Source organism: Miniopterus natalensis, chromosome 3, assembly GCF_054644295.1.
Source record: "Miniopterus natalensis isolate mMinNat1 chromosome 3, mMinNat1.hap1, whole genome shotgun sequence".
NCBI classification, from domain to species: Eukaryota; Metazoa; Chordata; class Mammalia; order Chiroptera; family Miniopteridae; genus Miniopterus; species Miniopterus natalensis.
The window spans coordinates 75,254,395-75,282,035 of NC_142083.1; the positions used below are offsets into that span (position 1 = coordinate 75,254,395).

Consider the following 27,641-nt stretch of genomic DNA (forward strand, 5'->3'; position numbering starts at 1 on the left):
GTGTGTGTGTAGTTCTGCAATGTTATCATATGTCTAGATTCCTGTAACCATCATGGCAATCAAAATAAAAAATCTCTCCTGAGCTATCCCTTAATAGTTATACCCTCTCCTCTCCAATCCCTAAACCCTGGACATCACTAATCTGTGTCCCATCTCTATAATTTTGTCATTTTGAGAATGTGTATAAATAGAATCATATAGTGTATAACCTATTGAGATTAGCTTTTTTCACACAGCATAATGCCTTTGAGATCTATCCAAGTTATTGCATATATCAATAGTTTGTTCCTTTTTATTGTTGAGAATTAGTCCATGGACTGGTTGTACCATGGTTTGTTTAACCATTTACCTATTGTAAGATATTTAGATTGTTTTTAGTTTTTTACTATTACAAATAAAGCTGCTATGAACATTCTTATACAGGTTTTTGTGTGGACATGTTTTCCTTTCTCTGAAATAAATGCCCAGGAGTACATTTTCTGGGTTGTATGATAAGTGTATGTTTAGTTTTTTAAAAAACTGCCAAAGTGTTTCCCAAAGCAACTGAACCATTTTTACATTCCCAAAAGCAATGTATCCAGTTTCTCTACATCCTTGTTAGCATTTGGTATTGTCACCATTTTTATTTTAGCCATTCTGATAGATGTGCGGTGATAGCTCATTCTGGTCTTAAATTGCATCTCCCTAGTGGCTACAGTGCTGTTGAATATCTTTTCATGTGTTCATTTGCCATCTGGATATACCCTTTGGTGAAATGTCTCTTTATGGCTTGCCTATTGTCTTACTAGAGTGTTTGGGTTTTTAATATTAAATTTTGGGTGTTCTTTATATGTTCTAGGTAGGACTATATCAATTCACATATGTGGTATATATAGTGGAATACTACTGAACTACAAAAAGGAATGAAGTACTGGTACATGTTACAATATGAATGAATCTTGGAAATTCTGCTAAGTGAAAGGAGTGGGACCCAAAAGACCACATATTGTAGGATTCCATTTATCTGAAATGTCCAGAATAGGCAAATCCATAGAGACAGAAAGTAAATTAGTGGTTGCCAAAGACTGGGGGGAATAGGAAAAGGGAATGATTACTAATGGGCACAGGGTTTCTTTTTGGGGTGATGAAAATGTTCTGGAAGCAGATAATGGTGATGGCTGTACAACTCTGTGAATATACTCAAAACCAATGAGTCATAAACCTTGAGCTCATTCAAGGTCTCCTGGAGAGGGAGTATGGACAGAGAAGGCCCAGGACTGAGCCTAGTGCTCCCCTCCACTTGCCTGTCATGCTTTGCAATGGGCAAGTAACTGGATATGGCCAACAAGACATAAGGGGATATCTGCTGGTGGTTTTCTGGGAAAGTCTTCGTAGCTTTTAAAACAGAACACAAGCTAGAGATGTTTCCTCTTTTCTGGCTCTGAACATCGTCATACTCATGAGATACACAGAACTGAGGCCACCATCTTGAGTCATGGGGAAAGCCACCAAGACGAGCAGCCAACTTGCTGATGTTGGCAGATTAGACTGATAGGAAGGACCCAGGTCCCTGATGATGTCACCCCACTGAATTAACCAGTTCTGAAATGGGCTTACTTCTGGACTTCTGGTTAAGTGAGATGAAACCTTTTTTTGAGTGACTTTGATTTGTGTTTTCTGTTACTTGTAGCCAAAAGCACTGTCACTGAGAGTATCAAATGCTGCTGAGATATCAAGTAATACAGGGACAATGCAGAAGCTGTAGTTGTCCACTGGTATCTGCTCTCTCTTCTTTGCAATAACAGAATTCTTAGCTGGGTCATTAGAAGAAGTTCTAGCCATGAGATACAAGCAGAAGGGCATGATCATGCCCTCTAAGGAAGAAGCATAAGCTCTGTTTCTCCTTTCTATCCTTTTTCATTGTCTGTTATGGACTGAATGTATCCTTCTAAAATTTATGTTGAATTCCTAACCCCAAATGTGACCATGTATGGAAATAAGGTCTTTAGGGGATAATAAAGATTAAATGAGGTCATAAGGGTGGGGCCACAATCCCATGAGATTAGTGTCTTTATAAGAAGAGACACCAAAGAGTGTTCTCCCCTCCCACGCGAGGACCCAGTGAGAAGGCGGCCAACTGCGAGCCAGGAAGAGGGTCCTCAGCAGGAACCAAACCCTGCCAGAACCTTGACTGTGGACTTTACAGCCTCTAGAACTGTGAGAAAATAAATTTCTGTTGTTTAAGCTACACAGTCTATTTTGATGGGGCAGCCCAATCTGACATACATTGGCTGAAATAAAAGCTTTATGGCAGAGGTTAAAGCAGCCTTCTTGGACCAAGAGAAGGAAGCTCTGTGTTAAAAATGGCAGAGTGCCCTGGCTGGTGGCTCAGTTGGTTGGAGTGTCATCCCATACATCAAAAAGTTTGCAGGTTTGATTCCTTGTCAGGGCACATACCTAAGTTGTGGGTTCTATCCCCAGTTGGAGTATGTACAGGAGGCAACAGATCAATGTTTCTCTCTCACATTGATGTCTCTCTCTCTCTCTCTCTCTCTCTTGCCCTTCCTCTCTCTGTAAAATCAATAAAAATATCCTTGGATAAGGAATTTTAAAAAAAGAAAGAATGGCAGAACAACAAGAGAGAAGGAATTTGGATCCTTAACAATCATAAGCTCTAGATCTCCAGTTCTAGATCTCCTACCAGGACTTGTGTGAGAGAGAAATAAATTTGGATATTGTTCAAGCCTGTTGTTTTCTGGAAGATTATACTACTTTTCAGCAAATATTCATTCTCTGAAGAGAGAATGAGAGGGGTGTATTTCTCCTGCCCCACTGATAGGCACAGGCTTGGCCATGTAACTTGCTTTAGACAATAAAACATGAGCAAGATGGAGTGTGTATCATGCCAAAGCAGAGGCTGTAGGTGTGCTTGTGTGATCTGGCTTGGTCTCTGGGTTCCTGCCTCCTGTACATGCCCTAGGTTACCGCTGTTCCTTTTCTGGGTCCTGGTACAAGAGATTAATAGAGCAGACCTGAACCCAACCCACAGCCTGAAGCTGAGCCATCACAGCCAACATGCAGAACCATGGGAGGGAAGCAATTGTTGCTTTAAGCCAGTGATTTTGAACCTTTTTCATCTCACGGCACTCATAAGCTAATACTAAAATTCTGCAGCACACCAAAAAATATACTTTTTGCCAATCTGACAAAAGATATAGGTATAATTTTTATTCATTCACACCAAATAACTATTGCTGTGTTGGCTGTTGTCATTTCTTTAATTTGACAGTCTAAGGGAAAAGAGTTCATGCCCCTGACTAAATAGTCAGAAATTGCATGTTTTAAAAATCCCTGCCTTACACCAGTTGAAAATCACTGCTTTAAGCCATTGCAATTTAGGGGTTGTTTGTTTTGCATGTTACCACAGCAAAAACTGAGTAATACAGGTTCTCTCTGTTACCATATCAGAGCTCACTTTCTAACTAAAACAAGGAATGAAAATTGTTCCTTGAATCTCATGACAAGAAGGTCACTGGTGACCTTAGGAAGAGTTGCCTCAGTGGAGTGGTGAGGACAGAAGGCAGACTGGAGCAAGCTGAGCAGTGAGTGAGGTAAGGAAATGGAGATGAGGGTGCAGACAGCTCTTTCGAGAAGTTTGGCTGCAATGGGGAGAAGAGAGGTGGGCACTAGCTGCAGGAGGGAGTTGTGGAGTCCAGTAGCAGCCTTGTAGATGCCTGCTCAGACCTGCCCTGGAGAAAGAACTTGCTGATGAGCTGTGAGGAATTCAGTCAGCTGACAGCCTCCAGTCTAGCACCCTCCGGATGTGCTGCAAGCAGCATTTCAGCCAAGGCCACACTCTTCCCCGGCATCTCCCAGACAGTGGCAGAGCATGGCCGAGATACCAGCGCCTGGCCATTTCTACCCGGGAGACCCAACCAACACAGGTTGAAAGGGTTTTCTGTTATTTGCTTTTAATGACAGAGTGCAGAGTATGCTTAGAAGCTCAAAGTGAAGAATCCAGCTGGGACAGAGCAGCTGACAGGGAAGAGAAAAGACAGCCAGATGGAGAGAGGGAGGTCCCCAGAAGGCAGAAGGAGCTGGATCTGGACTGAGGGGGACTGTTCTTCAGGCCAGGGGAGGAAGAAAAGGCAAGAGGAAAGGAGGGATGGGAGCAGCGTGAAGGCAGGCCTCCCATCAGAGAGTTTTCTTTTTCCCCAAAGTGGGAAGCAAGATGAGGTCTGAGAGTCAGCAAACTAAGACCTGCGAGGTACATGGGCTGTGTCTCCCTTTTCTGCTCTTGGGCTCGGTCTTCCCACCTGCACCATAAACAGCTTCAGCTAAATCCAGGCCCCCAAAGATATTTGAGCCTCAGGGGTTTTTTAGAAATACACTTTTAGGGGAAACCCATCCCTGAACTGCTGGATCAAAATCTCTGGGGCAGAAGTGGTGGGGCAATAATCTATATTTTAAAAGTGCCCCTGGGGGTGATGGGATGCATACCAGGTTTGGCAATCGCCCTGAGGGGCCTGCAGCTCTGTGGTCCCAGCCAGAAGGTGCAGAATTCCAGCATAGCATTTTACTGAAGCTACAAATTACAAAATAAGCCAAGTGTCACTTCCTGTCACCCATAACTACAAAAGCCTAAAAGGTACCAGAACTCAAGAGGAACCACAGCAAGGCAAAATCAGCAGCAAAATCAGAGACCATGCTCACGTGAGAAGCCCACCATGCACACTCTGACTCCTGTGACCATGTTTCCAAACCCCCAGGTGGGATGGGGGTCAGGTCGTGGTCAAAGGGACTCCCCAGGCAACAGGGCTAAGGGGTTGAATCAGGGCTCTCACAGGAGATCAGGGATGCTTGGCTGCCCTGCAAAGGGGTGGAGATCTCTCCTGGCCTTTCTGAAACCTGAGTCCTGGAGTGGGAGGGAAGGGGGAGGAGGGGCTGCTGGCCCTGAGAGTGAAAGCCAGGGCCCCCCCACCCTTATAGCTCCTCCTCTGCTTGGATGCCCCTTCTCTGGGGCTGCTCCAGACTGTGCGGGCCACCTTCACTCTCCCTTTGCCTCCCTCTGCCCCTAAGGTTGGGTGGGGACAGGCTGGGGCCACCAGCCAGCTCCATGGACAGAGATTTTGCCTCTGCTCACCTTCCAGCTTTGGAAAGAAAAGAAAGATCTGTGTTGATTTGCATTTGGGGGATCCAACCCCCTCTTAAACTTCTGGGGGCAGAAAAAGTGATTTGACCTTGGATTGACTATAGAAGAAGGGACAGAAAGAGCCCAGAGCATTCCCCCAGGTATGAATCCTTCACTTTTGGTGGTGTGTGTGTATGTTTGTGTGTGTGTGTGATAAGTTTTCCACTGGTCAGATGTGGAGTTGTCCTTGATGATCTCCCAGGCTCCTTCTGACTGCTTCATTCTATGATTCTGGGGCACTAAAGTTTATCCAGTCATTCAATAAACATTTCCTGTGTACTCGCCCTGGGTCAGGTACTTCTATTGAATAAAATCTGGTCCCTGCCTTCAAGGGTTCACAGCCTAGATGGGAAAACAGTAATAGTAATAATAGCTACCATACTTATGGTGGGTCAGGCACAGGGCAACAACTGTAAGAGGCAAGCGTATTACTGACTCCATTTTACAGATGAGGACAGTGAGGCTTACTTAGCAAGGTGAGGTCACACAGCTAATAGTTGGTGGAGCTGATGCCGCTAACCATTGTGTAATGCTGCCTGCTCCACACTTAAAGAAACAGTTCAGGGCAAAAGGTGCACTAGTAAAGGGTGGGGAGGGAGAGAGAGTGCTTTAGAGACCCAAGTTCAAAGAAGGCAGGGAATGGTTAAGCCTCACTTTGGCCAAGGTTCCCAGGGAGTGAGGCAGGAGCAGGCTTGGGACCAAGTTTGGAGCTGGAGGTAGGCAGGCTCCAAGAGGCCCACTGGGAGCTCTTGGGTCAGCTGGGACTTGAGGTCAGTGGGCATCAGGATCAAGGGTCCTTGTCCGTCACCCCTGGGCTAGGGTGGCAGGGGATACAGTGGCGGGGACTTGAGGATTCCCGGCCAGGTTCCCTGGAAGCTGTGTGTCCCCATACTCACATGGTGCGAGCTGACCTGACCTGGGGGCTAGTGTCCCAGCAGCCTGAGGGTTGGGTGGCCTGAGGCCCAGGAGGTGGGGGTGGGGGTGGGGAGGCCCAGATCACTATGGATCTCCTCAGCAAAGATTGGACTGTGGCTCCTCCTCACAGCTCTCAACTCCTATCTCCCAGCTGTCTCCAGGCCAGGCAAAAGGAAGACAAAAGCTGATTATTCCACTGGGGGCTGTCCTGGGCCCCATGAATGGGGTATTGAAAACCCCGTGCCCATGTCCAGATAGGTTTTCATCCTCTCCCCAACCAGACTCTTTGTATGCCAGGGCAGAGGCACAGCCAGGGAGGGGGGCACTGAGAGGGGGACCTATGGCCCTGCACTCTCAATACCCATCCCCTAAGCCAACACCTCCCCATTTTGTCTGTGAAGAAAGGGGGATCTGAGGGTGCTTCTTGGATGCTGGCTACATGATGTGAATATTCACTGAGTTCTACACTTAGGTTTAAGTACTGTTTTATTTGTATACCTCAACCCAAAATTTAACAACAAAAAAATCCTCAAGGGCTCCCCATCCCAAAAAGGCAGAGCATCCCAAATGGCATTTACTGTCTGGGCCCCTTCACCATTTTTGCATATTTGTGAGTCATGGGAACTATATTTCCTTGATGTTTTATTTTTTTAATTGACTCATTTCTTCTGATTTAAATGAACTTTAAAGAGAAACTTTATACTGTTCCAATAAATGGAAAATCAGGATCCTTTGCCATAAATAAAAGGCATTGATAAAAAAAAAAAAAAAGCAATGAAAATCAAACAATAAATGTCCATCTATCTCCCCCTAAATTTACGTGGGTTGCCCCACCACCCTTTGGGACGCACTGTCCTGGAGAATAAACTCAACCCTGGGTACAGCTGCGTGGCCTGCCTGGGTTTAGGCTCAGGCAACTCTCCAACCTCATCTCCCACCATCCCTTTCACACTCTCTGCTCTAGCTGGACCTAACTCCTCATTAGCTCCCATCTGTGCTCCTTTCCTCCTCATCGCCCGGCTGTTGCTCCTGCTGCCTCCACTCAGAATGCCAAACCCAAATGGAAATGTCACTTCCCCCTGGAGCTCTCATTGAGCCCTTCCAGCTGGAAGAAGTGACTTGGGATTTTTAATTCCAGATGTTCCTGCTGTGACTTCTCCACCGGCTTCATGATGGAACCATCAGAAAGGCCATCGACTGGCTGGACACACAAGGAAGCAGAGATTCCAATTGGTCCCCAACCAGATCAGAGCAGGGGGTGGAGGCCTGGAGACAGGAGTACAGCCCCTGCACCCATCCCCCCAGCCCTGTCCTTCCTTCTCCTCTTGCCACTGGGTGAGTGCTGTCCCCCTAATCCCCAACAATTTCCCTTTCTGACTCTCAGTTTTCCCAGCTGTAAAGTTATGGTGGGAGGTGGTTTGTAAATGAGGTGGTTTCTAACATTCTTTCCATCTCCCACATTTGTCTATGGTTGATGAGAGGTAAGGGTCTGAGCTGGAGAAGTGGAGGGCTCAGTGCTGAGAGTGAGGGATCAATGTGCACAGAGTATGGGCAGTTAAGGGACACTGGAAATGGGAAAGGAGAGAAAGAGGGTGGGCTTACCAATGGCTGTTGGAAAAGCAGCTGGTAGAATAAATGAAATCAAATGAGCTAGGGACTATCCTAACTTAAAAAGGAAGAAACCAAGTCTCAGTTTCTTCATCTGTAAGATGGGTACCTCAGTACATGCCTCAGAGCATTATTGTAAGAATTCTCTGAGGTGATGTATGCAAAAGTTTCTAAACACAGTAATAGCCTGTGCACAAGTGGGCTATTATGGAGTTTTCCATTTCCCATGCTAGTCCAGTTTCCCTGTTTCCTCCTCACCTCCCAGGCCACGTACTCAGAAGTGTATGGTGGAGAAGAGTGTGGCTATTTCAGTTGGGATCCCAGTTCTACCCTTTGTTGTGTGGCCTTGAGCAAGTTGCTTAACCTCACTAAACCTGAAGCTTCCCCATCTGCAAAATCCTACCTACCTTATAAGTCGTCCTAATGGTTAAGTGAGCCAGGCCACATAAAGCAGTGAGCACAGTGCCTGGCATATACATACATGAGAGCTGAAGCAGAAGGACTTGTCTAGGTAAAGCTTTTGGGGGAAATCATAATGAATCCCAAAACCAGTTTACACATTAAGGCAGAGCTACTGAGCATCTGCTGAGTAACAGGCTCTGGGCAGAGGGCTCTGGGGGATACCAAGATGAGACAGGTACGGACACATTACTAGACAGACGGTCCAGAAAGGGGCATGTATATGGTGCCCAGGGATTCAGAGGGAATAGAGAGCACTTTTAGCTGAGGGTTCCAGGAAGGCTTTCTGGAGGAGGGGGCTCCAAGCTGGGTCTTGAAGGCTCTGAAGAGCTGTAATGAGTAGGAATGGCCAGGACTGTTCAAGCAGAGGAGACTGCATGGTTAAAGTTCTGGAGACAAGACTGATGGGATATTAAGAAGTGAGGTGAGGCTGGTCAGAAGATACTAGAAGGCTTCGTTGAGAAAGCTCAGGGGCTGGGACTCCTATAAGAAATGGGGAGTCTTTGAGAAATTTAGCAGTAGAGTGGGATAAACAGATCTGTATTTTAGGCAGCTCTCTCAGGGTGGCCCATGGGAGAGGGGTGAAGCAAGGAGGCCAACTGGGAAAGAGAAGATGAGACTTTGGGGAAGCAGGAGTAATGAAGAGGAGGGAGGTGATGGTAAGGACTGTGGTGGGAGGGAAGGCTGTGTTCCCAGGACCAGGCAGCAAAGGGAGGGGGGAGAGGGGCCAATGCTCTCCTCACTCTGTTTCAGCCAGTGCCCTACAGCCCACCCCACTGCCCTTTCCAGGTAGGTGCCCCTGCTCCTCCCTCCCCCACCCCTGCCCTGACCCCAGGTATTCAGATGATCAGACAGAAGACCTCCATTATTTTAGATGCCCCCAAAGGGATTGTGCCAGTCTCCCCATTTTATAGGAAGGGAGAAACAAGACCTTGAAGGGACTGCTCCCAAGGCTCCCATAACTTTATGGCAAAGTTGGCATCCTGTAGGTTGGACCCAGGGATCCCCCTGGTGCCAGCTCAACCCTCTCCACAGAACTGAGGCTGGTGGGGGGTCCGAGCCGCTGCCGGGGGCGTCTGGAGGTCCTGCATGGTGGCTCCTGGGGCAGCGTTTGTGACGATGACTGGGATGTGGTGGACGCCAATGTGGTATGTCGTCAGCTGGGCTGTGGCCTGGCGCTGCCTGTGCCGCGGCCCCTTGCCTTTGGGCAGGGCAGAGGCCCCATCCTGCTGGACAACGTGGACTGCCGAGGGCAGGAAGCTGCTCTGAGTGAGTGCGGCAGCCGAGGCTGGGGAGTCCACAACTGCTTTCACTACGAGGATGTGGCTGTCCTGTGTGATGGTGAGCAGAGGTCTGTGACCTAGGAGGGCAGACAGACTGTGTTAGACAGCAGGGCTAAAAGCTAGATAAATGAGGGGACTTCCCAGCGGTAACACTGTTCTATGTAGAAGACCTAGCCAGTGGCTTCATTGCACAGTGTTGGGGAAGAGCCCCAGGCTGGCTGTCAGGAGCCCTGAGCCCCAGTGGTGCTTCTGGCTCATTGTGTGACCTTGGTCAAAACTCCACACTACTTTCCACATAGAGCTTTGGCTGTTCCTGCAAAGTCTCCTTCCCATTTTTAAAATCAGATGATTGGGGTCAACACTGGCCACAGGTCCACTTGGCATTACAGTTGCAGCAGAAATCTCTGAGAGGTTTTGTTCTTGAGAGCAGTGGTTTTAATTTTCAAGAAAATCCCCCCGGAGGGTTCAGATTGTGGCCCCATCCCAGAGTTTCTGATTCTGCAGGTCTGGGTGGAGCCTAAGAATTTACCTTTCTAACAAGTTCTCAAGTGATGTGATGCTGCTTTAAGAACTAAAAGAATTCCTCTAGAGCTACTGCTTTCTGGACCCAAGGGGCCCTTTCACCTCTCATATCCCTGGCTTTGATCCTTTGTGTGGCCAGAGGCCCTGAGGAGCAGGTACCTTAGGGGTCCATGCCCTGCTACTTATACACCTGTGGGTGCGGATGAAGAACAGAAAGATACATTTGCCCTCCTCCCTTCCTTTCCAGAGTTCTTGCCCACGCAGCCCCCAACAAAGAAAGTGTTAACCACTAGGGCACCCACTACAACCACCCGGAATGGGAAAGGTAAGTAAGGGCAACGTGGGGGACCACCTGGGTCTTAGGAGAGGGACCCAGAGAACAGTCCCAATATCTACCCTAGACGGGAAAAGAGGGGTTACTGATGGTTGAGTTTGGTCATTTCCCCTCCCCACCCCGCCCCCTGTACCCCCTCAGGCTGCTCACCTTCTGGACATGGAAAGAGGATTCATTCCTGTGGAATAATTAAAAATAGTCAGCACAAGGCTGGAGAAAGTGAGAGAGGTTAGCCAGAGCTTAATCTAATGGGAGAGTCAGATATGCACAGGAGTGCTGATAATGATGTAGAGCAAGAAAATGAAAAGCAATCTAAAAACAGAACAACAGATAAAAAGGCAAGGAAGTCCAGAGAAGGAAGAGGTCCAGTCCATCAGAGATCAGGCAGGGCTTCCTGGAGGAAGAGTTGTTGGTGCTGCACCTAGAAAGGTGAAGCGGCTTTCACTGCAGCCTTAACTGAGGAAGCAACGCAACCTAGCCGCGCAGGAGAGCATGGACAAAGACTGGGAGGGTTGCTTTTAGGCAGAGAGCGACACAGTCAAAGCCAATCTGTCCTCTGATCCCACAAACCAGCCCCAATTTGGACTGTAAGGAGACAGTGCCGTGGGGGTGAATGAGGAGCTCCTCCCGGGCTTTAGGTCCTAGGACACCATGTGCTGTGGGTGTGGGGCGGTGCGTTAGATCGGGAGGTGACGGGAGTCAGAGGCCTGTGGGATATGCTCCTTGCCCCCTCCCCTGCCACCACCGTCACCAGGTGAGGGCAGTGTACGCCTGGTGGGAGGCGCTGGCCCGTGTCAGGGCCGAGTGGAGATCCTGCACGGCGGCCTGTGGGGCACTGTGTGCGACGATGACTGGGGGCTGCCAGACGCCACCGTGGTCTGCCGCCAGCTGGGCTGCGGGGAAGCCCTGGCCGCCACCACTAACGCCTTCTTCGGCTACGGAACGGGGCACATCCTTCTGGACAACGTTAACTGTGAAGGCGGGGAGCCCCGCCTGGCAGCCTGCCTGAGCCTAGGCTGGGGGGTGCACAACTGCGGCCACCACGAGGACGCGGGAGCGCTGTGCGCAGGTGCGGGCTCCGGGGCGCAGCGCGGCTGGTGGGCGGGACCCGGCCTCGTCCCGACGCTGGAGGAGCCCGAGGGGGACTTGGGCGGCTGCCTTGGTGTTTCCCAGAGTAACCCAGGAAGGCCCTGAAATTACTTTTAATATCTCACTACTGTACTCAGAAAACACCACTACTCTGTGGTGAGCTCCGCAGCTGTGTATACTACAGTATTGCTCTACCAATACGCTAGAATTATCTAGCAGTACCCCAAGAATGCCCCCGGAATTTTTGAGCATGTTCTAAGTACTCTTCATGGAACACTTCAAAATAATAGAACTCTAGAACTGACCCAGAAATACTCCATTGTAGCCCAAGCACAGCACTCTTTAATCCTAATTCTCCTATAATATTTTGCTCCACCTGGCCCCTCTCCAGTTTGAGAGGTTTTCTGAGCAAATACAAATAATAGGGCCAATGATGGCACTTCACAAATGGACTCCACTCTACAAGATATAAATGCTTGCCCATGCCTCACACCAAACCAGGGGCCATCATTTCCAGTTTACAGATGGGAAAGCTGAGGCCCGGTGAGGCAGAGCCACACCCATGGTCACACATTCAGTCCTGGCAAAGTCAGGGCTAACTTTACTGCAAGGTCTCAGGCATGCCCATTGCCCTTTCTAGTCCTATTTTATCTGTAGGAGGGGATAATGAGTCTTGTTCTACAAGTCCCTCAGGACTGTGTATGGCTCTCCCTCCCCCTGTGTTCAAGACCTTCTCTATCTCCCCATTTTGGACACACATTGGGTTTCTGAGAACATTGGAAAGAAATGAAAGCATGTCTGTGAAAGTCCTGTACAAGCTGTGATGTGTACACCTGTACAACACAAGTGAATTACGACCATTGTCAAAGTGGGGTAGACCTCCTTGTACCCCAGTTGGGGCTAAGCTCCTAGCTCTATAAGCAAAATCTGTGGTCTCCTTCAGAGAAACCCTTCTATCCTCCTGACAGCCAAAGGCTGATCAAGAACCTCAGCCTCTGACCCTGATCCCTTCTCTCCTACTCTAGTTCTAGGGCCTCCGACTCTCACGGCACTGCCATCCTCAGCCACAAGAGAGGCCTGGGCCTGGCACACAGAGCCAGAGGGTAAGGAGTCCAGCCTGAGCCTGCTAGCCTCAGGCTATAATGGTAGGGGCAAGGTGGGTTGGGCTGGGAATTGAAAAAGCTGTTTGGATGCATAGGAAGGGGGCCCTGACTAGAAGGCTAGAGCTTTTGGCCAGATGGTAGAGAAGGGTGAGAGAACGGAGGAGCAGATAGAGCAAGGATGAAATCCAGACCTCTGAAAAGTTCAGTAAGATGGGAAGAGCTAGTAAGTGATTTCTTCAAAGCTCTTAAGTAAAATTTGGCTGAGGGTGGGAATTGAAAGGCCTCGTGAGAGGTTTGAGATAAAGGTTGAAGGAAGGATAGAAGTACATTTGAAATTAGGGCTGAAACTGTCATTGGGATTGAAATTAGAATAATGCCTGGAAATAGGGTTCGGTTTATTCCAATCTAGTTTCTGGAGGACTCCACCACACCAATTAACATGGTGATTCTAGAGTTGAGGCTGAGTGTGGGGTGCAGGTGTGGTACAGTTAGGGGATTTCAGTGGGAGCCCCCACGCCCTGCGGTAGGCCATAAGGCCTCCTTGTCCCCTTCAAATGCTCTATCTAGGTGCCCTGTCTCCGCAGCTACAAGAGTTGGTGCCCTGCCTTCCAGGGAGACCACACTGTTCACCACAGCCTCCTGGGCCGCGGGAAAGAAAAGTAAGTGGCAGAGCTGGGACTCTTGGGGGGGAGGGGGAAGGCTGGGGTTGGGGCCCTGCCTGGGAGCGGGTGGCTCCAGCCCAGCCCCTCTGGCCGCGGGCCTGTGCGCCCTGCAGGCGGGCGGCTGCGGCTGGTGGGCGGCCCGGGACCGTGCCGCGGCCGCGTGGAGGTTATGTACGCCGGGGGCTGGGGCACCGTCTGCGACGATGACTGGGATTTCGCGGATGCGCGCGTGGCTTGCCGAGAGGCAGGATGCGGGCCTGCGCTGGGCGCCACGGGCCTCGGCCACTTCGGCTACGGCCGCGGCCCCGTGCTGCTGGACAACGTGGGCTGCGCTGGCACGGAGGCCCGCCTGAGCGACTGCTTCCACCTGGGTTGGGGTCAGCACAACTGCGGCCACCACGAGGATGCGGGAGCACTCTGCTCAGGTGAGCCCGCGGCGGGATCACGCACGGAAACGAACTGCGCGGACCAGACAGCACAACCTTGGGCGGGACCGCGCGCAGGCTGGTACTGCGGGGAGGGCGGGATCAAGCGGGATTTAAGAAATAGGCGGGGCCGCGCATGCGCACTCACTGCAGCGCGGGCTCGCGCGGGTGCGTACTGCGGCGTGGGCGGAGCAAGGCAGTATTTGAGTGAGGAAGGAGACTGCACGTAGGCACGCACGTAGGCACGGGTGGGGTGGGATCTGTTGAGGAATGGGCGGGGCCGCGGGTGAGGCCTCACTGCGGCTCTGCAACGTGGGCGGAGCCGGAAAGGACGCGCTCTCCGCAGAGAGGCGGAGCCCGCCCGTTGACGCAAACTGCCGCTGCGCGGCCCGGGCGGGGCCGGAAGGGAGTGCCTTTAGCGGTGAGAGTGTGAGGCGGGGCGTGGGGAGGGTGCGGGCTCTGCCGCAGTGAGGGGCGGGGCGCGGGGTGAGAGACCTGACACCATGGATAAATTCTGAAAGTCCACAAAGGGTGGGGCTGGGGCGCTATTGCCCTGCTGAGTTAAGACGCAAAGCTCTAATAAACGGAGAGTTATCAGTGCTCGGGAGCAAGCGTCTGACCTTTGGGAGGAGGAATCAGTAGATAGGGGTGTTTGCAGAGTCTTACACATTTTAAAATGCTTCTGTTCATTGCTTGGTTTGGGAATTGGTTGGTATCTTCTCCCTAGTTTGGTAGCCCCGGGGCCTGGTAGCCTTGGCCACGAAGGGTAGGCTACAAAGGATTCCACTTTGGGCCCCAGGGTAAAAGAAGCACAATCACCATTTTTGATCCAAGGGGCGGGGGAGCTGTTCTTAAGGGTCCTGTGAAGTTCGTTGTCCCTAGATCAGGCTTCTGCCCTCAAGGAACATATTCCCCAATGTGACAGCCACCTTTTTCTTTGTCCTTGATGAGCCAGGCCCAGAGGAGCTAGGACTGCAAGTCCAGCAGGATGGTTCTGAGACCACCCGAGTGCCCACTCCTCGGCCCAGGGACGGTAGGTGCCCACAGCCCCTAAGAGGGAGGTAGAGGCATCAGAATGGTAAGGATCAGGGGAGGTCACAGCTCAGCATATTTTTACCATGTCCTAGAACCTTTCTCTTGTGCAAGTCTTAAGTCTCATTAATAGAAGTATGGTGTCCAGAAAGAGGGAGGTGGGTTTTAAGCTAGAGGAATCTAGAAATTTCTAGAAATGGGACCAAAATGAGGGGATAGGGCACCTTTCCTGAGGAGAGAAATGAAAGAATTCATTCTTTAGCCTGAGAAGCCCAGGGGGTGAGGGTAGGCACCCCCTCAGAGGGGGTGCCTTCAGAGGACACAATCACAGTGTCCAGAGAGTAGCCCTGTAGCTGAGATACTGGGATTATGAACAGAGAACTAAGGAGAGAGCAGACATGGAACCCAACATGCCTAGAGCACCCCACAAAGGCTTGTACATGTTCTTCCATCTGGAGGCTGTCTTGACTGATATCCATCCTATTTTACTCTCATTTGTCTGCCCTTGTCCAGTGGCTTCCAGGGTAGTGCTGTGTCTCAGACCAACACCCTTTGCCTCCTCTACCCCTTCCCTGGCCTTGCTTGGAAGTGGCCTGGCATGGGCCAGCACCTTCCAGCTCCCGGCCTTGTTCCCTTACAGGGCACCTACGTCTGGCCAATGGAGCCCACCGATGCGAGGGGCGTGTGGAACTCTTCCTAGGACAGCGGTGGGGCACTGTTTGTGATGATGCTTGGGACCTGAGGGCAGCCGGTGTCCTATGCCACCAGCTAGGCTGTGGCCAGGCTCTGGCAGCCCCTGGAGAGGCCCACTTTGGCCCAGGCCGAGGCCCTATCCTCCTGGACAATGTCAAGTGCCGTGGAGACGAGAGTGCCCTTCTGCTCTGCTCTCATATCCGCTGGGATGCCCACAACTGTGACCACAGTGAGGATGCCAGTGTTCTGTGCCGGCTGTTATGACCCAGCCCACTCTGCAGACCACCTCTTCTGGGAACCTACTGTGACCTGCCCCTCTTCCTCCAGGAAGCCTTCCTCCTGTGACAACTGCAGTTCACTCAGCCCTTCCCTCCCTTTGCCTGGGAGAGAGCTTGCCCAGATGGTGTGGTCCTGCATGGGGCAGCCTGACTTTATCCCATCAACTGTTGTGGGCCCAATTCAACGAAAGCTCCCACTTTCTGCTCAGCCAAAACAGAAAATTGGGGGAAGGGGATGACTTCTAACTCTCTCTTTGGTAGGGTTCCAGCACCCCTGATTCTGCCTTCCTGGAACCCAGTCCAGGAGGTTTAGGGGTTCTCTGAAAATGAGGTCTCTCCCTTCCCCCCACCCCAAGAAGAGGGGTCCCCAAGAAGAGGGAAGGCAGGAAAGACCTGCAGCTCTTACCTTAGCCTGCCTGGGGCTGTAGAAGAACCTGGGTCATTGCCCTGGCCTGTTCCATGAGGACCCAGACTCAGATGGTGCTTGGCTGGACAAGGGGACTGGAGGGGCCAAAGCAGGGACATTGGCCCCTCCCTGCAGCTGGAACCAGCATCTCTGATTTATGCTGCCCCCACCACAAAGCCTCTACTTTGCAATAGCAAAGAACTGTGGGGGCCTATAGCCACCCGTTCATAGGTGCCAAGTCAATAAAGCATTGTCCCCCCCCTGTCTTTTAACTGAGGTCAGTGTTTGGGCACAAGTGCAGTGTTTGTGGCAGCAGGAAAGACTGGTGAGGATTCTCTGGAGGCTTGGGGATCGAGGGCAGTTCAAGAGCATCATCAGAGAGCTCTGTGCAGGCCCATCACATTCTGGAAATGCTGACTCACAGTGTCAGGCCGGAAGGCCCCTAGAGGGTCTCCTAGCCCATCCTTGCTTTGCTTTTACATATAGAGAAATCTAGGTCCTGCAAAAGGAAGGTCTACTCAAGGTCACATGGCAAGGTGGTGGAGTCACTAGAACAGAAAAAAATGAGAGGAGGCAGGAAGGCAGATAAGGGAGAGCAAATAAACATTGGGGCTTCCCCAGAGGCTGCTTTTGGGGCACCTCACCTGCGTTCCAGGGGCAGAGAGAAGTGGCAGATCCTGCCAGAGCTCTCAGCCACGGGGTCTTCCCAGTAGCAGCGGTCTAGTGTCAAGCCTCTGCTCTCCAGGTATAGCCTGCAGGCTCTGCATTAGTTTCCTATAGCCGCTGTACCAAATGACTACAAACTTAGGAACTAAAAACAACACTAAATTGATTGTCTTACAGTTCTTCAGGTCACTAGTCAGAAATGGGCTAAGTTCAAGGCATTTGCAGGGTGGTGTTCTTTCTGGAGGCTCTAGGGGAGAATCTGTTTCCTTACCTTTTCCAGCTCCTAGAGGCTGCCTGCATTCCATGCCTGCACATGTCCTCCTTCCAGCCAGCAATTACATCACTCTGACTGCATCTTCTACCATCTCAATCTCCTCTTCTGACTCCCTCTTCCATTCTCTAAAGCTTCTTGTGATTATGTTAGACCCACCTGGATAATCCAGGATAATCTCCCCATCTCAAGGTCCTTAATTTAATTACATCTGCATAATCCTTTTAGCCATGTAAAGTAACGTATTCTGGAGCTCCAGGGATTAGGATGTGGACATCTTTGAAGGGCCATTATTTTGCCTCCCACAGGCTCTAAACTTGGTCCTGGCTTCCAGCCAAGGAGGGAGGCAGACACTAGCTCCAAACTCCATCAGCTCTTGTCAGTAATGGCTTTGTCTGCATTTGTTAGGGAGCGCTCCGAAACCCACTGTGTCATTGGAGAGATGAGGGGTGGAGGAATGAAAATGCTTAAGAATTCAGAGAGTTGGACAGTGATGCTCTATCCACCCCACAGCCCCAGATCTGAACACAGCATACTCAAATTCTGCTTAGCCTCTGGTCATAGCCATTACAGCTATACCCACTTTTGAGTGTGCCTCTCTGTTGTCCTCAGAAATATCACAGCTTCCCACTCCTTAAGTCCCCTTTCCCATCTAAACAAAGTGTTTTCATTGATGATCTCTCACCCTCATAGCAGCCCTGTGAGGGAATTATTATTGCCTCTTTTTACAGACAGGGAAAACTGAGGTTCAGAGAGGAGAAATGGCTTGCCCAATTTTGTACAGTGGACCCAGGACTACAACCTAAGATTCTTGATGCCCATTAATACTGGTCACCAACATGTCCATTTCTTCCCCTTCGTAGCACATGGTAGCTTTGCACTTCCCTGCCCTCTTGAAGTGAGGTGTGGCCCTATGACATACTTTGGCCAATGAAAGGTGAATAGAAGTGCTCCCCAGGCAGAAGCCTTTAAGGACCTGAACACAATTGCCAAGTTCCCTTCCTTCAAGGTGACCAGTGATGTTCCAGGTGGTAGAGGCTCCATCAACCTGTGTCCCTGAATGAGGGCCACCTGAAGCAAAGTCTTTATTGACTCAAGATGGACACAGAGAGTGAGTGAGAAATAAATCTTTGCTGTTGCAAAATACTGAGATTGGGGGTTGTTTATCAGAGCAACCTAGCATAGCCCATCCTGACTTTCCTGTGGGGTTACCTAAAACCTGTTTTCCAGCCAGTTATTAAGGCTGGTTCTGATCACTGTTTTATTCAGCACATTTAGTGTTCTATGTGAGAAGACTCAGTGGGATTGGGAGCATACAGATAAAAAAGGGCTTTTGCCCTTGAGAAACTCCTAGAATAATCCAGTGATTGAGTACCCTGCAGTCTCCTGAAACTCAATCTGTCCCACTGAGAATTTTGTCACCTACACCTACATCTGGGTTTCCCTGTTTAGTAAGCAGCACTACCAACCACTAGCTTAAGCTAGATATCTGGGTATTATCCCCAACAATCCCCCCAAAACCTAATTAATCACTAAATCCTATTGATTCTATCTCCCAAATCCTGCTGGAATTTGTGTCTTCTCTCCATTCCCACATTTTTTACAATGGCTTCTTCACTGTCTTCCTGTCTCCCAACCCATTCCCCCTACCACAGTGAGCTGTCTAATGTTTACAAAGCCAATAGTGCCACTCCCTTGCTCAAACCCCTTTTATGGCTCCCCAGTGCTCTTCCTCAACTCCTTAGCTTAGTTTATAAGATCCTGCACAGTCTGGCTCTGCCTCTGTTTTCAGCATCATCCCTTGCCACTTGCTGCCAGGATCTAGCCAGGTTGAACTACTTTCAATTTCTCTAATGTCTGGGCTCTCTTCCCACCAAGCCTCTGCACATGCTGTTCTCTCTGCCTGGAATAGGCGTCACCCTCTCTCCTCCTTCCCCTCAGTCAACTCTTATTTAGCCTCATGTCTTGGCTTTCATTTTCTCCAGAGGCCTTCATTGACACAACCCCCTTTCTATCTGGACTAGGAGCCCACTCTGCACCCCGTACCTCCCCAGTGACAGCATTCACCCCAGCATCTCGGCAGACTGCTATCTTGGCTGTACCCTCTACTAGCCCAGGATCCTTGGAGGGCTGGGTCTGGGTCTGTTGTGCCCAACTTTGTATATAGGATCTCACACACAGTAGGTGCTCAAGTAATATTTACCCAGTGAATGTAGGACATTAGCAAATATTTCTGGAGCACCTGTGTGCTAGGCCAAGTGCCATGCTGGGCTCTAGAACTGCAGAGCAAGAAGAGATGTAGACCAGGTTCCGGTTTGCACAGATTGCCTTCAAGGGAAGATTGATAAGCCATTAAACAAATCAATAGCCAAGAGAATCTGACCTACTGATTAGTGCTATAAAAAACATAAAGCTGCCCTAGCTGTTTTTGCTCAGTGGTTAGAGTATCAGCCTGCAGACTGAAGGGTCCTGGGTTCGATTCCAACCAAAGGCTCATACCTCAGTTGCAGGCTTGATCCCCGGCCCTGGTCGGGGCTTGTGCAGGAGGCAACCAATCAATGTGTCTCTCTCACATCAATATTTCTCTCTCTCTCTCTCCCTTCCACTCTCTGAAAAGCAATGGAAAAAAATATCCTTGGGTGAGGATCTTTTAAATAATTTAAAAAAACAATAACCATAAAGCAGCCTGTTGTGGTAGGAATTGGGTGGTCAGGTAAAGCCTCTGAGGAGGTGAGGTTTGAGCTGGGTCTCAGTAGTGAGAGGGAGCTGGCCATGAACTTTTGGCCATTCCAAGTCTTTCAGTGGGGATTTAGCCTGACCTGCAAAAAGGACCAATGAGAAGGGCATTGTGACTGGAGCAAAGAGGGTCATGCTGAGATGAGTCAGAAAAGCCAGGGAGGACCAGACCACTCAGGGCTTTCTAGGCCATGGGAGGAGTTTTATCTAAGGGTTCTGAGACTCCATTGGAAAATGGGTGATACAGGTGCCCCAGATGTCAGCCTCTTGAATATCTCCCACCTCATTTGACTTGCTGAGAGCATCTTGCCTCTTAAGATTTAATTAAAAGGACCCAGCCAGGTATCTCCTATTCAAGTAGGATTCCCAGCATACCCACCAAAAACCTCAGGAATTCTTAAGGAGCTTAGATTCTGCTGATTTCTGAATATCTGAGTTTTGCTGATTTCTGAATCTCCCACCTGCTTTTGCCTCCTCCGTGACTCCTTTTTTCTGGTCACTGACTAAGCTTTCACTCCGAAAGTTCCACCAATTCCATGCTGTGCACATAGCACACCTGGCTGATGATTTGTAGCAAGTAACCAACAAGCACCTGAGAATTTAAAATTAGATATCCTGTTTTTAAAAAGTCCTTGTATACACACACACACACACACACACACAGCCTCCCAGATAATTTTCACTGATTTTTCTCTACTCTAGCCCTAATGGTCTACCCCAGTGCTAGGGTCCTCTCTTCTACCACTTCCTTTCTTCTCTTCCCTTGTTTTCAGACTCCTACATTTTTGCTTATTGGTTTTTTGTGTTTTTTTTTTTTAATAACAGCTTTATTCACATATAGTTCACATACTATAAAGTTCACTCTTTTAAAGTATACAATTCAGTAGTTTTTTTGTATAGTCGCAGGTTGTGCAACCACCACCATCTTAATTTCAGAGCCATTTCATCATCCCCACCAAAAACCCCCCTCATATCCATTAGTCGTCACTCCCCGTTCCTACTCCCCCAGCCCCTGGCAACCACTAATCTACTTTCTGCCTATGGATTTACCTATTCTAGACATTTCATAGATATGGAATCATGCAATATGCAGCCTTTTGTGTCTGGCTTTTTTTACTTAGCATAATGTTTTCAAGGTTCAGCTGGGTTGTAGCATGTATCAGTACCTCATTACTTTTAATGGTGAAATAATATTCCTTTGTATGGACTTAACAAATTGTTTATCCCGTCATCTGTTGATGGACACTGGCTGTTTCCACCTTTTGGCTACTATGAATAATAGTGCTGTGAATATTCCTGTACACGTATCTGTTTGAGAATCTGTTTTCAATTTTCTTGGGTATATACCACCTAAGAGTGGAATTGCTGGGTTATATGGTAATCCTATGTTTAGCATTTTGAGGAACTGCCAAACTGTTTACCACAGTGGGTACGCCGTTTTCCAGTCCCAGCTGCAAAGCCTAAGGGCTCCAATTCTCCACATCCTTGCTAATTCTTATTACTCCCCCGCCCCCACCCCCACCCACCCCCCCTTTAAAAATTTTAGCTATTCTAGTGGCTAAAATTAAAGTGTTACTTACTGGTTTTGGTTTCCCTAATGACTAATTATGTTGAGTATTTTTTTCTTGTGCTTATTATTTGTATATCTTCTTTGGAGAAATGTCTATTCAAGTCCTTTGCCCATTTTTCAACTGGGTTCTTGCTCATTTCTCACACATAACTGTTCAGCTATCTTGTCTGCTGCTTAGCCTCCAGGACTAGCTTTGCAAAGTTGCCCTTTTCATTTTGCTAGTCAAAGCTGGCCCTCCTAATTAGAATTCTGCAGCCACCTAGGAAACTTAAGTTGTTCTGTTTCCCCTCCCCATCTGTGTACACTGTCTCATGGCATTGTCCCAGCCTGAGATGGATTTCACACAAGGATTGAAGGATTGTCCAGGATCACACAGCTAGCTAACTAGTGGGGGAGGTGTCTTCACACCCTGAACGGACAAACCCCCCAAAGCCCCGCACTCTCCGGTACTCATACTGTCTCGTCTCTTGACCATCTGGGCGGTGCTTGTCATTATCTCCGCAGTAAGGAAGGGAAACCGAGGGCAAAGAAGCGTCAGGTTTTCTGAGTCACACAGAAAGCTCAGGGACCAGGTCTAGGAATTCCCACCTCAGCCCACAAACCCGCTTCCAGCCCCACCCGCTCGGCGGCGTGGACCAGGAGGGGACGATGCCGCTCGGCCCTTCAGGGCCCCGGGCGTCTCGCTTCCCGCTGAGTCACCGCCGGCGGCCGGGCGGTGCGGGGCGGGGCGGTGCGGGGCGGGGCGGGGCGGGGAGAGGAAAGGAGCGGAGAGGAGGGCGAGTAGGAGGAGCCCATCTCTCGTGAAAACCGAAGCCTCACCCCTGGCTTCGCGGCAGCCTCTCATTGCAAAGCCTGGGACCGAGCAGCTCGCTCCTCCCCTCAAAACAGCCCTTCCTGGGCGCGCCCCTGGTATCTTTTGGGAGAGTCCGGGTCTGGGCCACTGGAGGGGTGCGGCTGGCCGGACCCCGGACACTGAGCCAGGGTGCGGCCTCACGGGGGACCGAAAGGAAGGCTTCAGAAGGGTCCCTTTTAGTCTGAGCGGCCATTTGCAGCTGTAAAAGAGCGTTTGGCCTCCCCAGTCTGGCCGGGCTGGGACCTTTACTCTTGTTTTCAGAGATTAACCTAGAGAGACGCCTGTTAAATTGTAACGCTGCTTTTCAATAAAAGTCGATTAGAAAGGGGCGGGCCGGGACATTCACAGACCTGCACACTAAACTGAGAGTTTAGCAACCAGCTGCTTAGACGTACTTCAGCCGAGGCTTGGGGATGCGGGGTCACGCTGAGAATGTGGCACCTGTGGTCTCCAGAGTTGGCCCCGAGGGCCTTTGAGATGTAGACTAAGCAGGGAGGGTGGTCTCTGGATCTCGGGGGTTTGCTTTGCAAACTCATAGTCAAGGCCTGATGCTCTGCCCATCTCCCTCTTACCTCTGCCTTCGCTCTGGCACTGTCCCTCTCTCTCCACACACACACTACCCTACCGCCCTTGCTCTTGATGTGTCTTGGTCGGCTGGAGTTTACTTTATTCTCAAAGACTTTCAGTCTTCCTTCCTTTCAGCTCAGCTACTCAGCAAGTATTTGAGTCCCTTCTTGTGCCAGGCAGGAGTGAAAAGGCCAGTGAGGGTGAACCAGGTCTCTGCTCCTCTAGAATTTACAGTCTAGCAGGAGACAGACCAATGGTTATATCAAAGATGGATGAGAGTTGGGATGGGAAAGAACAGAGTGCTAAGTCAGGGGCAGGTTGCCCTGGCAGGGTGGCTCAGTTGGTTGGCATGTCCTCCTGTGCACCAAAAGGTGGCGGGTTCGATTCCTGGACAGGGTGCCTACCCATCCAGGTCCTATCGATGTCCCCCCCAGCCTTTTCTCTCTCCAATCAATAAAAAGCATATTCTTGGGTAAGGAAAAATAAAAAAGATTACCGACATTATCCTGAGGGTACTAGGAAGCTAATTAGAGAGTTTTAAACAGAGGACAGACATAGTAAGATGTGAATTTTTAAAAGACCACTCTGGGAATCCTGGTAGGAGAATAAGATGAAAGCAGGGAAACCAGTTTGGAGACTACTGCAATAATGCAGGGAGAGATTATGTTGGTTTGGACTCGGTGGAAGTGGTAGAGACAGTGAACAGAGGATGAACTGTTGACCTGTCCAATGGAGGCTCTAATGCTTCAGGAGCCTTAGAGACTTAAAGTGGCCCCATTTATTTATTTGCTCATTTATTCTCTTATTCAATAAATATTTGAGCATCACTCTGGTTCAGAAATTATGCCCAGTCTCCCAGGGAAGGGGTTACTTCCTGACCCAGTCAGGGTGTGGAAGGCAAGGGCTGATATCTGCAGAGGGGTTGGTGCAGACCTCACTTTGACCCCACAACTTCATAGTATTTGGACATTGATGTGTGTGTGGGGGGGGGGGAGGCTCCTATGTATTCCAACTTTCATCAGGGCCTCTGCTGCCAGTCAGCCAGATATTATTATTTCTACTTGGCAGATGGAGAAACTGATGCTCAGAGAAGGGACTGACCTGCCCAAGGTCGCCTATCCTGAGCTAGAAGCAAACCTGGAACCTGGAGATTTGGGCTCCCATTGGTTTCTCTTCCCATTGTGGTCTGGCTGCCCACATTTAGGTTGTTTCAGACTCAGAGAGCCCCTCCACCACCGTCAGGCAGGAGGAGAAGCTGCAGACAGTGGGGCACCTGCTGTCTGCCTCTCTGTGTCCAGCTCCAACCTCAAGATTACTATATTATTAGCAACAGCCCACAGCTGCGCAAAGCTGTGCAGCCTCCAGCATGCCAGGGAACTTCGCATGCAATATTTCATTTGCTCCATCTGGCCATAATGGGAAGTGAAAATTATTATCCCCACTTTACGACTGAAAAGACTGAGGCTTAAGACACAACTGTTATGCATATATTGAACTCCCTTGAAATTCAGAGATACACAACTAATATGTATCCCTTTAACTCTTATGCCCTCCTACTGTGCAGGGCTTGATAGGATGCAAAGATGAATGGGATCTGGGCTCTGCTCCAATGAGGAGACAATCTATAGGGATATAATGCATATACATTCCTAGCTTTTGTATAAGATCCCAATGTATGGGGCCTAGAGGCAGAAGAATTCACTCCTAGAAATCCTGGGAAGCCTCCTGGAAGAGGAAACTTTTAAACTAAACTGGAGTTGAAGACCATTGTAGGCAGTCCACATTTGAATGAATGAGAAGGCAAATGAGTGGTAGAGAGGCAGAATGAGGCCAGTGTGCAAGTGACCTTGGTGATCAGGAGAGTCTCTTCCAGTCCTGTTGTGGAGGGCTACCACCTGGGGCAGATCCCTTGAATGGTTAGGACAGAGGAATAAAACATGTCCTTTCTTGTGACAGGGCTTGACACCCGGCATAAGGGTTCAGTGCTGGGGTTTGGGTGTGAGGGGAGGTGGATAGGAACCCTTAATTGGTAGGATCTTTATCAGTTGTGAAGCCCTGGGAGCTGGGGTCACAACCTACTCTCATGACTCATCACCCTCAGCCCAATTCGCTTGGCCAGATTTTTGGAACTATTCCCAAAGAGTGCTGGGAACAGAAGGCATCTGTTACCTCCAAGTTCTTGTTGGACCTAAAAGACATCCTTAATGCTCCAGGCTATCCAGGTCCCTGTCTCTATGGAGCAGGTGAAAATGTCAGGATCACTGAGGGTTGGGTGATTGTTCTCATTTGACAGGTGGGAATGAAGCCTGCAGGGAGCTCAGTGGCTGCCAAACCCCCACAGCTAGTGAGAGGCAGAGCAGGGGTCCATGCCTACAAAGCAGCTTTCTTCTCCGACCTCCTGCTGCCCTCAAGGAAGCCCTCAGGGGGCATTCCTTAGTCTGCTTTGGGCAAACAGGGTCACCTGGCTGGGCTTTCTGCAGCAGGTTGTGTAGGCAAAAGAGATGGCCCAGATGCCTGGCCTAGTGGCCTCTGCCTTCCCAGAGCAGCCATCCTTCTTATATTGATTGAGTCCAGCCCAGCAGCTTCTGGGATGAGCTGCGGGCACCTGGCCAGCCTGCTCTGTCTCCTCATCTCTGTCTCAGGCAGTCTTTCTTTCTGATTGTCCCTTGTCGGATCCTTGTGTGTATGCGTGTGTGTCTCTCTACTGGGTCTACGTCTCTGCCACTGTGTGTCTGTCTCTCTGTCATTACCCTTTTCTCATCTCTGCCTTAGAGCTTCCTCCCAGGCCAGGAGTAACCTCCTTTTCACCCTGCTTCAGAATTAACCCCAGGACAGCCAGCTCCTCAAGAATCATGGTTGCTCCACTCTGCCTGCTGCCTCTCCTCAGTCACCTGCATGCCCAGTGGATGGAAAAATTATAAAGCAGGGGAGTACCATAGTCATGCTCCAATTTGTTCAAGCCCTTGGCAACCTCTTCCCTCATTCTGAAGCTCTAATTGTCATTTCACAGAGGTGGAAGTGCTGGCCCAAAGATCAGAGTTAGGGGAGCAAGATGTGAGGGTGGCAGGGCCTCTGTGCCAAGTAGAACTGAAAGGTATGACGTTCTGAGCCACTAGCTGCCCCGCTGGCTGGGTGTTTTTATCCTTCCACATGCCGTGGGCACACTCCCTTCCCTAGGGCTCAGGCCTTGTAGTTCTGTGAACCGTTTGCCTGGATAGCCTGTAGCATTCCTGGTGGCATTCCTGAGGCCTTTGGCCCCTGGTTGCAGTTTGCCTCCTTCTCCAGGCCCTGCCTCACCCTGTGGGATTCCAGCATCCATAGACATAGCATCTCCCATAGCATTTCTCACCTCTCCAGGGAAACTCTTTAAACCTGGGCCTCAGCCCTAGCCCATGTCCACTCCCAAAAATTTTCCATGGGTCTTGGGTAGCATGTCAGAATGGTGACATCTCACTCTCCTGATCCTCTGGCACTCCCACTTCCCTGCTCCCCTCTGCTTGTGCTGTGTTCCTGAAGCCTCCAGCCCTGACTCCCTCTTGAATTTTATTTTCTCCACCTCACCTTGTCCTTGGCCAATCTTGGCACTCACTCCTTTGATATACTGAGCTCCCTGTACCCCAGTCTCTGGGCTGCAGCTGGCCACTGCTTGCTGTGCTTGGCCTGACCTCGACCTGCTTACCTCCTGGCCCACACTACTGAGAAAACCACAGGGCTGGGCAGATGGGGCCCTTGAGTGTGGCCTCCAGGTCCAGCTGGTCTTCAAATGGTCAACCTTTTGCCAGCTCATTCCCCCACCCTCCCCAGAGGCTCCCTCAAACCTTCCTGGGCTCACAGCCTCTTCCCCTCCTCCTCCCATGACTCAGCAGATGACTTCAGCTTCTCCTTCTCACAGAAAGAGATTCCCAGGAACCTCCCTTCTTTCCAATCAGAAGTCTATCCCACTTGCCTTCCACCCCAGCAGACTCTTCCTCCAGGGCTCTTAACTCCCACCCCACCTCAATGCATCCACCTGTTCCTTCTACCTCCCCCATCCTTCCAGCCTCTCTTTCTCAAGACTCTTCCCCTTGAGCATTTAAACAATGCCCAGCCTCTTTCAGACAAATGAAACTCTCCCTCTGCCCTGAGTCACCAGCAATGTTAGCTTCTCCCTCCTTCATCTGACCATTAAATTACCAATGAAGAGTCATCTCCAAATCCTAATTTGTTGCCTCTCTACCTTCTGCCATTCTCAAACACTATAGTTGGGCTCCACCAAAATTTCACTTGCCAAGGTCAATAGAGATGCCCTAACTCGTGAAATGGCCTTCTTTTCTGTCCTTATGTGAGTTTTCTGGAGGCATTAGGTGCCGTGGAGCACTATGAGGACTGGATGGCCACATTCTTCTGTGATCCATCAGTCACGTGGACTCCTGGTTTTCCTGACGCTCCCTCTATGTCTCCTCCTGAGCCCATCTTCACTGGCCATTCCCACACTTCACCCCCCGCTCATTTATATCTTCTCAGGCCCTGGCGTCTACTCCTACTGAGAACTCACAATTCTATGTCCAGACCCAACCTGGGCGTCTCACTTGAGTATATCCTTTCACACACATTTAAATCAATTCCTAAACTGAACCTGTCGTCTTTTTCTTAAACCTGCTCTATCTAGGTGAATGGGACCGTCCCTGTCCACCCATTTGCCTAGGAGCCATGCTGATCATCTCCCTCCTCCCACAGCCACCACTGATGCTCTGCCCCAACCCTCACCACTTCTCAGAGGAGCTCCCGCAGGAACCCCCCCAAATTACTCCCTTCCTTTGGTCTCCCACCCAATCCACCAGCTACCCCAGCTGCCAGAGCAACTGTTCTAATATGCAAATCTAACCTTATCTTGCCCTTGTTTAAAATCACTCCTGACTAAAAAAATCTTAAGTTCAGCATCTGGTCCATTCTGAGATTCCCAACCTTGATGCCTCTCGGGACCCTTTTATTTGTCTCTGCCTCTAGAACCCAGGAAATC

At 50.0% G+C, this 27,641-nt stretch overlaps 1 protein-coding gene across 1 annotated transcript; it reads left to right on the forward strand.

Annotated features, from left to right (window-relative positions):
* The first annotated feature begins 7,254 nt into the window (after positions 1-7,254).
* On the forward strand, positions 7,255-16,301 carry SSC4D (scavenger receptor cysteine rich family member with 4 domains). Its single transcript, XM_087815097.1, has 10 exons — positions 7,255-7,420; positions 8,906-8,941; positions 9,188-9,493; positions 10,205-10,282; positions 11,046-11,360; positions 12,406-12,483; positions 13,068-13,142; positions 13,259-13,570; positions 14,526-14,603; positions 15,243-16,301. The coding sequence occupies exons 1-10, from the start codon at positions 7,255-7,257 to the stop codon at positions 15,557-15,559; spliced, it is 1,761 nt and encodes a 586-aa protein (XP_087671223.1). The 3' UTR covers positions 15,560-16,301.
* Positions 16,302-27,641: the final 11,340 nt, after the last annotated feature.